This window comes from Nyctibius grandis, chromosome 10 (genome assembly GCF_013368605.1).
Source record: "Nyctibius grandis isolate bNycGra1 chromosome 10, bNycGra1.pri, whole genome shotgun sequence".
In the NCBI taxonomy this organism is placed as follows: domain Eukaryota; kingdom Metazoa; phylum Chordata; class Aves; order Nyctibiiformes; family Nyctibiidae; genus Nyctibius; species Nyctibius grandis.
In genome coordinates this window covers 17126947-17139208 of record NC_090667.1, presented here as the reverse complement: position 1 = coordinate 17139208, position 12262 = coordinate 17126947, and the positions used below count along the sequence as shown (strand labels likewise).

At 60.7% G+C, this 12262-nt stretch overlaps 2 protein-coding genes across 2 annotated transcripts; both read left to right on the top strand.

The window, feature by feature from the left end:
* Positions 1 to 204: 204 nt before the first annotated feature.
* Positions 205 to 3552, top strand: RBMX2 (RNA binding motif protein X-linked 2; the record flags this gene model as incomplete). Its single annotated transcript, XM_068409386.1, has 5 exons — positions 205 to 421; positions 548 to 599; positions 715 to 844; positions 1743 to 1923; positions 2660 to 3552. Coding segments are annotated over 5 exons (1020 nt in total), but the record flags the coding sequence as incomplete, so codon positions are not given.
* A 431-nt stretch (positions 3553 to 3983) lies between these two features.
* Positions 3984 to 12242, top strand: SLC25A14 (solute carrier family 25 member 14). The gene is made up of 9 exons (XM_068408751.1): positions 3984 to 4115; positions 4195 to 4342; positions 4861 to 4955; positions 6487 to 6572; positions 7331 to 7426; positions 8248 to 8372; positions 9464 to 9599; positions 10958 to 11038; positions 11791 to 12242. The coding sequence occupies exons 1-9, from the start codon at positions 4052 to 4054 to the stop codon at positions 11830 to 11832; spliced, it is 873 nt and encodes a 290-aa protein (XP_068264852.1). The 5' UTR covers positions 3984 to 4051; the 3' UTR covers positions 11833 to 12242.
* Positions 12243 to 12262: the final 20 nt, after the last annotated feature.

Genomic DNA, 12262 nt, shown 5'->3' with positions numbered 1-12262 from the left:
GCTCGGCTCGGCCCGGCCCGACTCTGCAGCGCTCGGGTCCGTTCGGTCGGCTCGGTCCGCTCGGGTCGGTCCGGTTCGCCTCGGTTGAGCTCGGCTCTCTCCGGCCCCGCTCGGCTCGGCTCGGCTCGGCTCGGCTCCCTCCGGCCCCGCTCGGCTCCCCTCGGAGATGCCGCCTTGCGCATGCGCAGTTTGTGACGCCGCCGCCATGAAGTGGGTGTCCGGGACGCGGAGGGAGGGAAGCGAGGGCCCGGCGCAGGCCCCGCCGCCCCGCTCCGCTCCCGGTCTGACGGGTCGCTCTCCCGCAGCCCCCTGACGAAGGTGAAGCTGATTAACGAGCTGAACGCGCGGGAGGCGGAGCTGGGCGTGCAGGAGGCGGTCTCGTGGCACGCGGAGTACAAGGACAGCGCCTGGATCTTTGTCGGTACGGGCCGGGCCGGGCCGGGCCGGGCCGGGCCGGGCCGGGCCGGGGGGCGGTGGGGCCGGGCCTGCGCCGTGCCGGAGCCCCCCTCCCTCCCTCCCTCCCTCCCTCCTCTCCCTCTCCCCGCAGGCGGGCTGCCCTACGAGCTGACGGAGGGGGATGTCATCTGCGTGTTCTCGCAGTAAGTACCGCAGCCCCCCGGCCCGGCCCGGCCCCGCCGCGCCGCTGCCCCCGCCGCTGCCCCCGCCGCTGCCCCCGCCGCTGCCCCCGCCGCGGGTGCTGACAGTGCGTTGCAGGTATGGGGAGGTGGTCAACATTAACCTGGTGCGGGACAAGAAGACCGGGAAGTCCAAAGGATTTTGCTTTCTGTGCTATGAGGACCAGAGGAGCACCATTCTCGCTGTTGATAACTTTAATGGGATCAAGGTGAGTGAAGAGCCATAGAAGGGTTGGGGTTGGGAGGGACCTTAAAGACCATCTAGTCCCAACCCCCTGCCACGGGCAGGGACACCTTCCACCAGACCAGGTTGCTCCAAGCCCCATCCAACCTGGCCTTGAACACTGCCAGGGAGGGGGCAGCCACAGCTTCTCTGGGCAACCTGGGCCAGGGTCTCGCCACCCTCACAGCAAAGAATTTCTTCCTAATATCCAATCTAAATCTCCCCTCCTTCAGTTTAAAACCGTTCCCCCTCATCCTGTCACTCCATGCCCTTGTCAAAAGCCCCTCTCCAGCTTTCCTGTAGCCCCTTCAGGTACTGGAAGGTGCTAGAAGGTCTCCCTGGAGCCTTCTCTTCTCCAGGCTGAACAGCCCCAGCTCTCTCAGCCTGTCTGCAGAGCAGAGGGGCTCCAGCCCTCTGAGCATCTCCGTGGCCTCCTCTGGACTCGCTCCAACAGCTCCGTGTCCTTCTGTTGGGGCCCCAGAGCTGGACGCAGCACTGCAGGGGGGGTCTCCCAAGAGCGGAGCAGAGGGGCAGAATCCCCTCCCTCGCCCTGCTGGCCACGCTGCTGGGGATGCAGCCCAGGACACCGTTGGCTTTCTGGGCTGCCAGCGCACGTTGCCGGCTCATGGTGAGCTTCTCGTCACCCATCACCCCCAAGTCCTTCTCCTCAGGGCTGCTCTCAATCCATTTTCCACCCAGCCTGTGTTTGTGCTTGGGATTGCCCCGACCCACGTGCAGGACCTTGCACTTGGCCTTGGTGAACTGCCTGGCGTGGCTCCTGGGATGCTGCTTCCCATCAAACAGGAGCCTGGACAGCACATGGCGACCCGCAGCGCGTGGGGAGCTGGTCCGTGCCCTCGCTAACAGCACGGCTCCCCTTGTAGATCAAAGGAAGGACGATTCGAGTGGACCACGTGGCCAACTATCGGCCCCCCGAAGACTCGGATGACTTAGATGACGTTACAAAAGCCCTCCACGCGAAGGGTTGTGGAGTCAAAACGCCACCTCATACGTCGTCTGATTCGCTGTCGGAAGATGATGACGTGCCCGTGAAAAGGCAGAAAGGTGAGGTGTGTTCCTGCCAGCCTGGACCCCTGGTGGGAGCGTCTGCGCGGCGCCCTCGGCCTCGCAAGGGCCCCTTGCTGGGGGGGAGCACCAAGGATGGGTGTGCTCATAAAAAGGGGCACAGCCCGAACATCCAGGCTTCGCTGTGGGATCTCCTGAGGGGTGTCTGCCTGTGTTTAGCCCGTATCTGTGCATGTCCTTCCTCAGCCTCTCAAGAGCTGTGTCTTGCAGACAAGAATAGCACTTTTCCTGGAAAAAAAGCCTGCCAGGCTGCAGGGTTACTGCTGAGGGGGACGGGGAGAGGGAAGGCTTAGGAAAAGCACCACTTAATCTTAAAATCTGGATGCTGCTGCTGTAGGACTGGGGTGCTGTGGGTATGTGAAATGATGGTTACGAGGCCGGCGCAGGATAACTGAATTGAACAGAACATCGGGCAGATCTAGATGGGATTCTGTGGCTGGAAACTGAAGCCAAAGAAAGTAGGGAGGGGTTGGACTAGCTGACCTTTAAAGGTCCCTTCCAACCCCAACTATTCTGTGATTCGATGAAAGCAGGCCTAAAACTGCAGCGTGAGTTAAGCCATCCGGGTGCCTGGATACCTCCTGTTCCCCGTGGGCGCAGCAGGATTTGTTGCTCTGCGTCTTTCGGCAGAAAACCGAGGTGCCAGGCAGAGCCTGGGGGGTTGAGGTGATGCTTGCAGGGCTGGCTGGCCCGAAAGATGAACCTTGTATTTCAGATCAGGAGAAAAGTAGAGGGGAGCGGCAAAAGCCGAGCTCGCAGACTGCGAAGAGGGGGGCACCCGCGGAGGAGGCGCACCCCAGAGTCAAGATTAAGAAGGAGAAGGAGGACCCCGGCTACGAGCGCTACGCCAGCGGGAGCCAGCAGCCCTCGAAGGGCTCCGAGAGGAAGGCTGTGAGCAGGACGCAGCGAGAAGAGGAAGAGCGGAGGCACGAGAGGCCTTCGGAGAGAAGAGGGGAAAAGAGCTGCCAGGACCAGAGGGGACAAAGCGGTTTGTGGGACGAGAAGGAGAAGAGAGAGGCTGGCAGGAAGGGCAGCGGGCACAGCAGCCGGCGGGATGAGTGTCCCGAGGGAGGCCGATCCCGGGAGCACAGGGCTGGGGAGCCCCGTGCCAGGCACAGGGAGCGGGGCTCGGGGCGAGGCTCCAGCCGCTGCTGAGCCCTGGGGCCGAGAGAGGCGCCGAGCCTGCCCAGAAACCTGCTCGGAGCCTCCCCGCACCTCTCCGGGGGCACCGCGGCTGGGCCGTGCGCCTCCAGCAGCTTCTGCTGGGTTTTTCACTCCATCCTCATGCAGGACTCTCCTTGCCACCCGTGCTGCTGGCCGGGACGGGAGTTTTGTTGCCTCCTTCGGCCCTTCTCGCAGCGTCCGGACTCGCAGGCGTGCCGGGGCGCCGCGCTGGGGCGTGAAGATGGTCAGTGGGTCCCCAAACCGCCCAGTCCGCCTCTCGCACCGCGCGGAGAGACCTTGTCAGCCTCGCACGCCGCCTTTGGGTCCTGAGCCCACCCCCTGTGTCTGCTGGGATGGATCCCGAGAGCTGCGCTGCAGTGTTGGGGCCGTTTACTGGTTTGGTTGGTTTTGTTTTAAATGGATCTTTAATAAAAGTCACTTGTTAACCAGCCCTGGGAGCAGCGGTTCTACCTCCTGGTCACGGGAGAAGGCGTGTGTGCTGTGTTTGGGCTGATGTGTCCCGAAAAGTGGGGGTGATGGGAGGCGGAACCGGGGGGTACGGAAGGAGGGACGGGTTTTGGCTGGGAGTGGTTGCTAGGAGATACAATAACTCCCGCCGGGACCCGTTACGGGTTCAGGTGCCTGCGCAGCCTCCCCGGGGCGGGGGGTTTGTACCCCGGGGCGCCGGGGCGGGGCCCTGGGGCTGACAAGGAGGCGCTGGGGGGGGTTTGTGAGGGGCTGGGGGCTCCCTCTGCCCGCCGGGCCCTGCTCCCGCTGTCCCCGAGAGCGGGGCCCGCCGCCCGTCCCCCCCTCCCGGGGCGGCGGCGACCGGACCCGCCCCGCCGGGGCGTGCGCGCGCTTCCGGTTCCGTGTCGGGGCGCGGCGGGGAGGTGAGGGCCCGGCGGGGGAGGTGAGGGCCCGGCGGGCCGCGCTCCGCCATGCCATGTCCGCGCTGAGCTGGAAACCCTTCGTGTACGGCGGGCTGGCCTCCATCGTGGCCGAGTTCGGTGAGGCGGCGGCGGCGCGGAGCGGGGCGGGCGGGGTCGGGCCGGGCGCGGCGGGCGCTGACGGCCGCTCTCCCCGCAGGCACCTTCCCCGTGGACCTCACCAAGACGCGGCTGCAGGTGCAGGGCCAGAGCGCCGATGCGCGGTTCCGCGAGGTCCGGTACCGCGGCATGTTCCACGCGCTCTTCCGCATCTGCCGGGAGGAGGGTGGCCGCGCCCTCTACTCGGGGTAAGCGCCGGGCCGGACGGGCCTCCACCGGCGGCTCGCAGCTCCCCTCTCCTCGGGTCCCCCCGATCCCTGCCCGCCCCGGGTTCCCCCGCCCCGGATCCCCCCGCTGCCCCCGTTACCGCTCCGCTGCGAGCCCGCCGGGATCCCAGCCGGCCCTGAGCCCCGCAGGGCAGAGCAGGGGGCCGGGGCAGCGGTGCTGCTGCAGCTCGGAGACTCCTGGTTTTGCCGAGGTCGGCGGCGAGGGCTGCGTGGTGAGGCCGGGGGCTGCGTGGGTTCCAGCCTCCCGCACTGCGGGGTGCGTGGGGGCGATCCGGGGTGCTTCTCGGGCACCCGGGGTTGTTGCCCCAGGCGCCTGACAGAGCTGCGGTTCGTGGGAGCGTCTGAGCCACAGCGGCGGCGTGCCTGGCCCCAGCTCTGCCCCTCGCAGTTTGGGGCTGGTGGGGAGTGACCTGTGCTGGGCCTACGAGGAGATCCACCGCGCTGGCAGGGTTCAACCCTTCCATTTGTTCCCCCCTCAGGATCGCCCCAGCGCTGCTGAGACAGGCCTCGTACGGCACCATAAAGATTGGCATTTACCAGAGCATGAAGCGGCTGTTTGTCGATCGCTTGGAAGGTCAGTGTCAGTAACGGCATCAGTACGGGCACCTCTCGTCTCACCTGAGGTGCAGCGTGAAACCTCGTGCTCTCTGTGCTGTGCAGTTTTGCTCATTCCTTTCTCTGTCCTTCCCAGCTGTAGATTTCCACAGAACATGAGTTATTGTTACTCCCCGCTGTGGTTTTGTTCGTACGGTAACAGCAAGGATAGGTTTCAGTGCAGGCATGAATCTCGCTGTGCTTGGCTCTGCCCACAGTCCCTAGGCAATCACCTCCCCCTCCAGCCAGCTCTGTCCTTTCCCCAGCCTTTATTTCTGTTTTGCAACGTCAGAGCCAAAAAAAAAGGTATCGTTGCCCCAGGGAAGACATCACACCCCATCTGTACGTCAGATGTGTTATGTGGGTTGAAGGCTTCAGCGCTGAGACTCTCCTGACTTCCTGGTGGAGCCCTTGAGTCCTTGGGCCTGAAGGCAGCGCAGCGGGGTAGAGGTTGTGCTGCCCGGCTCTTCGCTTTGCCTCCAGCCGCAGAGACGGGATATCGCGAGGGCTCTTGGCCTCAGTGCCTCTGGTAACGAGGGGCTCCGCGGCTCCTGCCCGGAGAGCGGAGCTGCGGGAGTCTGGTACGCGCTCGCTGGAGGAGCACCGAGACCTGCACGCGCGGTTTGACACCCTGGTGTGACACGAGCGACTGCTGTAACGCCGTCCCCACCCGGGACAGCGAGACGGGCCGGCCGGGCCGCAGGCCAGCGAGAGGACTGGGAGGTGCAGCGCAGTGGAGCTTCTTTCCCGGGGCTGCCCTGTCCCCTGTGCCCCAGTACCAGCCCTCCCCGCGCGCGGGTCTCGCCTCGCTCGCTGCCGCAGCGTTCCCCGTTGTGAGTACCGTTGTCTGAATGTTTGTCTCCCTGCAGGCCTGGGGCAGCCAGTGGCCTGGTCTCCTCTGGGAAGTGCTGTGGTCAGTACCAGCAAAGGCCTGTGCCTTTTCCCAATGTAACCATCACCCTAATACTGGGCCTGGAAGGCTTGGATTATTTTGCCCGCCCCCCCCAGAACTAATTGCCTCTAACTCGCTCTGCCTGGGTCGCCTGTTCTCTGTTCTCTCAAGGTGGCTGCGTGCGCGGCCAGCTGGGGCTCCAGATCAAACCCAATTGGTATCAGTTGCCTTGAGACGGGTTGTCCCTCTCTGTCTCCCTCTGTCTTGGCTTGTCTTCATCATGAGAAATGTATCACTGGACGCTGAAATTTCAGATAATTGTTCAAAATTTTCACATATCCCAGTCTCTTCCTTGTCTGATCAGCTAGACTCATCAGCAAGACCCGCTTCTCTCTGCGAGTGTGCTGCTGAGCGTTTCAGCTGCTGCTCTCTGCCTCTGGCCGGTGTGGGGACAGATCTGCCACAGACGGTGGCTGGCCAAGCCTCTGCTTGCGTGGCTTCGCCCTGTGATTTGCGAACTGAGCTGCTCTGCTCTTCCCAGAGCTTCTCGCTTGTTCGGTACAATCTGTGCCCCTTCTCCTTAGACCTTTAGGCTCTGATTTTCTTTTCTCGATTGCAGATGAAACGTTGCTAATCAATGTCATCTGCGGGGTGGTTTCGGGGGTGATCTCCTCCGCACTGGCCAACCCGACGGATGTGCTGAAGGTAAGGCGTGTGCCTGGCCAGAGGCCGCTCCTGGCTGGCTGTGCTTGGACACGGGGAACCTGCTGCTTTCCAGGGAAGGTGCCTCTCTCCCAGCTGCAGCGAGGTGCTCTCCGAGCCGCTGCTGGCGTCAGTTCTGCTAATTGGGGTTTGTTATGAATGAGTGCTCAGCAGCCCAGAGCACTAAACAGATTTTTAAAACTGCAGCTCTTAAAGATCATGAAATCTGTTGTGGCAGGAGGTGGAGGCTGTGTTATCTCACTGGGTGAGTGGGGCAGTAGCCAGCTATTAGAGCTCCTCTGCTCCATTCCCTTTGGTCCCTGTGCTGACACTGCCCCAAAGTCCTGCCTGTTACCGTGGAGTGACCAGGGTCCGGTGGGGACTGCCTGGTCCCCTCCATTCCCTGCTGCGGGGTTACTGGGGTCAGGGTGGCTCTGCTCTGAGCAAAGAGAGCCTGGAGAGCTTAGCCATGCTTCTCCCTGTGTACATCATCCTGCTCAGACCGCTTTCAGAGCAGGAAGGCCTTGCCCGGCACGTCTCTGCCTTGTCTGACTTTTGCACGGTGCTTCCACCCCGTTGCAGTCCCTGCTTCTCCCCTGCCGTCAGCGTTTGCTGTGTGGTTTGCAGGGAGTGGGCACGTGGCTGGGTGTCTGCTCCGGGTTGCTCTGTCGTTCTTTCTCCCAGCAGCTCCGCTGGGCTGGTACCTCTGCTCCCCGGGGCAGGCGCTGAGGTTGTCCCGCTGACTCTGGCGTTTCTTTCAGATCCGAATGCAGGCTCAAGGCAGCTTATTCCAGGGTGGCATGATTGGCAGCTTCATCGACATCTACCAGCAGGAGGGTACCCGAGGCCTCTGGAGGGTGAGCACCAGCTGCTGGAACCCCCCCACTAGTAGCAGAACTAGCAGCTTCCTCAACTCGTTCGCTACACCCAGGTGCAGCTCTTGAAGACAACTGTGAACCAAGGGTGGCAGCAAAGTTCTGCTCCTGGTTACCAGACAAATGGAAACGTGTCCGTGGTGCAAGTTGGGTCTGTGCTACAGCAGTGTCAGCGCTGGGCCAGGCACACCCGGTGTCCAGGACTGAAGCTGGGGTGCAAAAAGTTTCACATGCGTGAGTGTCCCTTGAGCAGACCAGCGTTTGGGGTGGATCCTCCCCGTGGTCTGTCCTCGGAAGGATGCTCAGCCTGGCGTGTCGTGGAGTCAGTTGGAGGTGACCCTGCACGCAGTGAGCGGGGCGATTTACCTCCCTCCGAATACGAGCGGCTGAGCAGCTCCTCACGTGGAGGAAGATGAGTTCCTCCAAGTAACCTGAGAGACACGAATGACATACAGTAACTTTCTGAAGTTCCAAAGGGACAAATTTGCCCCGTGTCCCTGCCTACCCGGTCTTAGACCCCTTGAAACTTGTCCTCTGAGCATGCAAAGGGTAGGACAGAGTGGTGGCTCTTGGGGAAGCTGGTGGAGGAGTGCTGCCGGGGTGGAGGAGTCCTCCTTAGCTTGGGAGTAAAGCTGGGAGGCGGTGAGCTGGTCTGCCCGAGGAGCTACAGCTGCAAGATGGGGCAAGGGGGACACAAGGCAGATGGTCAGCAAAAGGCCCCTGCGAGGAAGCTGGGGGGAGATGTACTGGCTGCAGTCCCCAGGCAGCAGCTTGCCCTTGTGACTGATGTTTGTGCTCTGCAGGGTGTTGTCCCAACAGCTCAGAGAGCTGCCATCGTGGTCGGGGTGGAGCTGCCAGTCTACGACATCACCAAGAAGCACTTAATTCTGTCAGGCCTGATGGGTGACACCATCTTCGCGCACTTCGTGTGAGTGTTTGCGGCAGCTGCTGCGCTCTTCAAGCTTGGCAGGGGTGTGTGTGTGAAGCAGAGGAGCAAGGTGGGATTTGGGGTGAGACCTGTTTATAGAGCAAGTGCTCTGGAGCTGCAGAGAACAGGCTTGGTGCTTGTGAGGGATCTGCTGTGTCGACTGGAGCGGCTCCCAATGACCAGCAGGTATCCCCAGAGACCTCCTGGAGGAGGAGCCTGGCAGAAATCCTGTGGTGACCTGAAATGTCAGCTTGATTTCAGCTCGCTGATGACCAGAAGTGCTGTTGCTCCATGTCTGTGCCCTGGTAGGAGCGAGGCAGGAGTTCTGGATCTGTGACTACCTGGAGCAATCAGTTGCAAGAGCTGCCCCAGTCCCAGGTCCCTGCCTGTACAGACCCGGTCAGCTCACAGCCGTTGCTGTAAGAGCCCTGTGGGATGAACAGGGACTTGCAAAGCTGACAAGACCCTGAGCCACCTGACCAGGTTCTGAAGTCGGCCTGCTCTGAGCAGGGGGTGGGTTAGAGACCTCCCAAAGTCTTTTTTCACCTCCGTTTTCCTGTTCTTCTGGCAGACACTTTAGCTGGAGGTGCTGCAGTGCTTCTCTTGGGTTTGCCTGCTGTGGGCTGAAGGTGACAAGCACTAGACCATACGTGGAGGGAGGAGACTAGCAGCTGCATGCTCCCTCTTGCTGCCTTTGGCCTTCCTCCCTCCTTCCCCGCCCCGAAGAAATGTTTGCTCTGGTGAGAAGGATGTGTGCTTCCAAGAGGCTGCCTTCAGGTCTGTGTCACCTTGACAGCACCCGGAGACGCTTGCTGGACCGCAGGCTGCCCCTGGGGAGACCCAGCAGTGGGCTCTGACGAGGGTCCTGATGAAACAAAGCTGAGCATTTCCCTTCCCCGAGCTCTCTGGGGTCCTGCGGCGCCACGGTTCCTGCCTCTGCCTGCTCTCTGGGTGGGAACACGTAGTGCAGCTCGTGTTTGTTGCTAAATGCCTTTCATAAAACCCGGTGAAAGATACTCTTGTGCTTATGCCAAGGCCTGTCTGAGCCGTGTTCAGAGCTGTTCCTCTCTCCCGTTGTGCTGTGTGAGTAGTTCCAGTTTCACGTGTGGGCTGGCTGGGGCCATCACCTCCAACCCCGTGGACGTGGTGCGGACGCGGATGATGAACCAGCGGGCGATAGTGGGCAACACGGAGCTCTACAAGGGCACTCTGGATGGCCTTGTGAAGGTGAGGGGGCGAGAGGGGTGGGCAGGTCCCTGTCTTCAGGAGGCTGGCCAGGTTCTGGCACCGCACGCCACTGGTGGGAGCAGGTAGATTCTGCGTGCTTGGCAGTGAGTGTTTCAGACAGAGCAGAAAAGGGCCTGGAGTCCCTTTCCTGAGGTCGCCATCAGCTTGAGCATCCTCCCAACCTTGTGGGACAAAACTTTGTCAGTGATGCAGTCTGAGTAGGTTCATATACTGCAAGTGACACGTCACACAGAATCACAGAATCACAGAATGTTGGGGATTGGAAGGGACCTCGAAAGATCATCTAGTCCAATCCCCCTGCCGAGGCAGGATTGCCTAGACCATATCACACAGGAACGCGTCCAGGCGGGTTTTGAATGTCTCCAGAGAAGGAGACTCCACAACCTCTCTGGGCAGCCTGTGCCAGTGTTCGGTCACCCTCACCGTAAAGAAGTTTTTCCTCATATTTATGTGGAACCTCCTGTGTTCCAGCTTGCACCCATTGCCCCTTGTCCTGTCAAGGGATGTCACTGAGAAGAGCCTGGCTCCATCCTCATGACACTTGCCCTTTACATATTGATAAACATTGATGAGGTCACCCCTCAGTCTCCTGTTCTCTAAGCTAAAGAGACCCAGCTCCCTCAGCCTCCCCTCATAAGGGAGATGTTCCACTCCCTTAATCATCTCCGTGGCTCTGCGCTGGACTCTCTCTAGCAGTTCCCTGTCCTTCTTGAACTGAGGGGCCCAGAACTGGACACAATATTCCAGATGCGGCCTCACCAGGGCAGAGTAGAGAGGGAGGAGAACCTCTCTCAACCTGCTAACCACACCCCTGCTAATACACCCCAGGATGCCACTGGCCTTCTTGGCCACAAGGGCACACTGCTGGCTCATGGCCATCCTGCTGTCCACTAGGACCCCCAGGTTCCTTTCCCCTCCGCTGCTCTCCAACAGCTCTGTCCCCAACTTGTACTGGTACATGGGGTTGTTCTTGCCCAGATGCAGGACTCTACACTTGCCCTTGTTATATTTCATTAAATTTCTCCCTGCCCAACTCTCCAGCCTGTCCAGGTCTCTCTGAATGGCTGCGCAGCCTTCCGGTGTGTCAGCCACTCCTCCCAGTTTGGTGTCATCAGCGAACTTGCTGACAGTGCACTCTATTCCCTCATCCAAGTCATTAATGAATATATTGAATAGAACTGGTCCCAGTACCAACACGACTGAACTGTGTCTCCACTGGCCTGTCTGCACGCTGCAGCAGCACTGAGGGCCTGTTGTATCACACGTGGCATTAGGGAGATGGGCAGAGCATGGACCTGGGGTGTCTCATAATTGATCTCTCTCTTCTCTCCTCCCAGACGTGGAAGAGCGAGGGCTTCTTCGCACTCTATAAAGGTTTCTGGCCCAACTGGCTTCGGCTCGGTCCCTGGAACATCATTGTATCCTTCAGTGTGCTGCTGGGAGGTCCCGGGTACGGACAGGCAGGGGAAACCCAAGCTGTAAAGGGAGCTGCAGAGCAGACACCTTGATAGGGCACCTCTTTGTCTGCTCTGCAGCAGCTCAAAGCGGGGGCCCTGTCCTGCTTGGACAGACATAAGCTGTGGTGTAGCTGCAGCTGGTTCTAGTGCCAAATAATGCTACTGGTTGTGCCTGCTGCTTCTGTCGGCGGCCAGTGCAGGGGCTTCCAGTGCAGCAGCACGGGTGGGTTCCCGTGGAGCGAGTGCTCTCCAGTGCTTGGCTTGGGCCTCTCCCTTTGGCCCGAGCTCCCGGAGGTGCTGTGGTTTGTGAGGGAACCCGGGGAACGTTCTGCTGCTCTGAGGTGGGTGCTGACCTGCTCTGCAGAGCCAGCGCGGCTGCCTTGCTGTACTAGATCCTTCTTGCCCTCTGAAATTGTGTGCATGATTGATTTTAAAGAAGTCCAGTCTGGGGTTAGAGCCACCCCCCTTTGGCGGTGGTCTAGGCAAGCCTGGCCAGTTTGCTTCTGGGTCAGTCTCTTCCCTCTCCTGGTAGCTCTTGTCGCACCACTCTATTCCACCCACACAGACCAGTGTGTGCTGCCTGGAAGAGGGGCTTCCCCACGCTGGTGTTGGTGCTGTACCTGCCTTGCCTTGCCAGGCACGGCCTGGTCATGTCGGGGGACCCGCTGCAGCAGCAGCATCTCTTTGGCCCAATTCCTTGACGTTCCCTTCAGTTTTTTATCACCTACGAGCAGTTGAAGCGACTTCCCTTCTGACAGCTGGCTGCGTGCCACGAGAGTCACCTTCGGGGCTGTCAGCAGAGCGCCTTGCTGCAGCCTTCCTCCTCATCTCACCATCCCCACGTGTTGATGTGTTGGTACTTGTGGGTCTGGGCTCTCCCTCTCCCCCAAACGCATGGTCCCTGGAGCGTGGTCTGGCTCAAGTGTAACTGGGAGGCTGATGGCTGGCGTGGGGTTTCCCACCAAGGCAAGTGTGAGCGGTGTACAAGTGTCTGGGCCTGAAGCAATATCTTCTGTGAAGATCTCTGCATTCCAGTGGCCTTTGGTGCAGCTGTGGGGTGGTGTCTGGCTCGTGTGCGTGTCTGTGCCGTGCCTGGGGGCTGGGAAGGGGTGCTGTCGTGTGTTCTTGCCGAACTGTAACCTCATTAAATTATTTATTGACTGGATGGCTTGAGTTTGTGTTTGT

Coding starts and splice junctions, on each gene's coding strand:
- SLC25A14 (XM_068408751.1), top strand. CDS start 4,052: ATGTCCGCGCTGAGCTGGAAACCCTTCGTGTACGGCGGGCTGGCCTCC. Junction 6,573..7,330: donor ACCCGACGGATGTGCTGAAG/GTAAGGCGTGTG, acceptor CGTTTCTTTCAG/ATCCGAATGCAGGCTCAAGG. Junction 11,039..11,790: donor TCGGTCCCTGGAACATCATT/GTATCCTTCAGT, acceptor CGTTCCCTTCAG/TTTTTTATCACCTACGAGCA.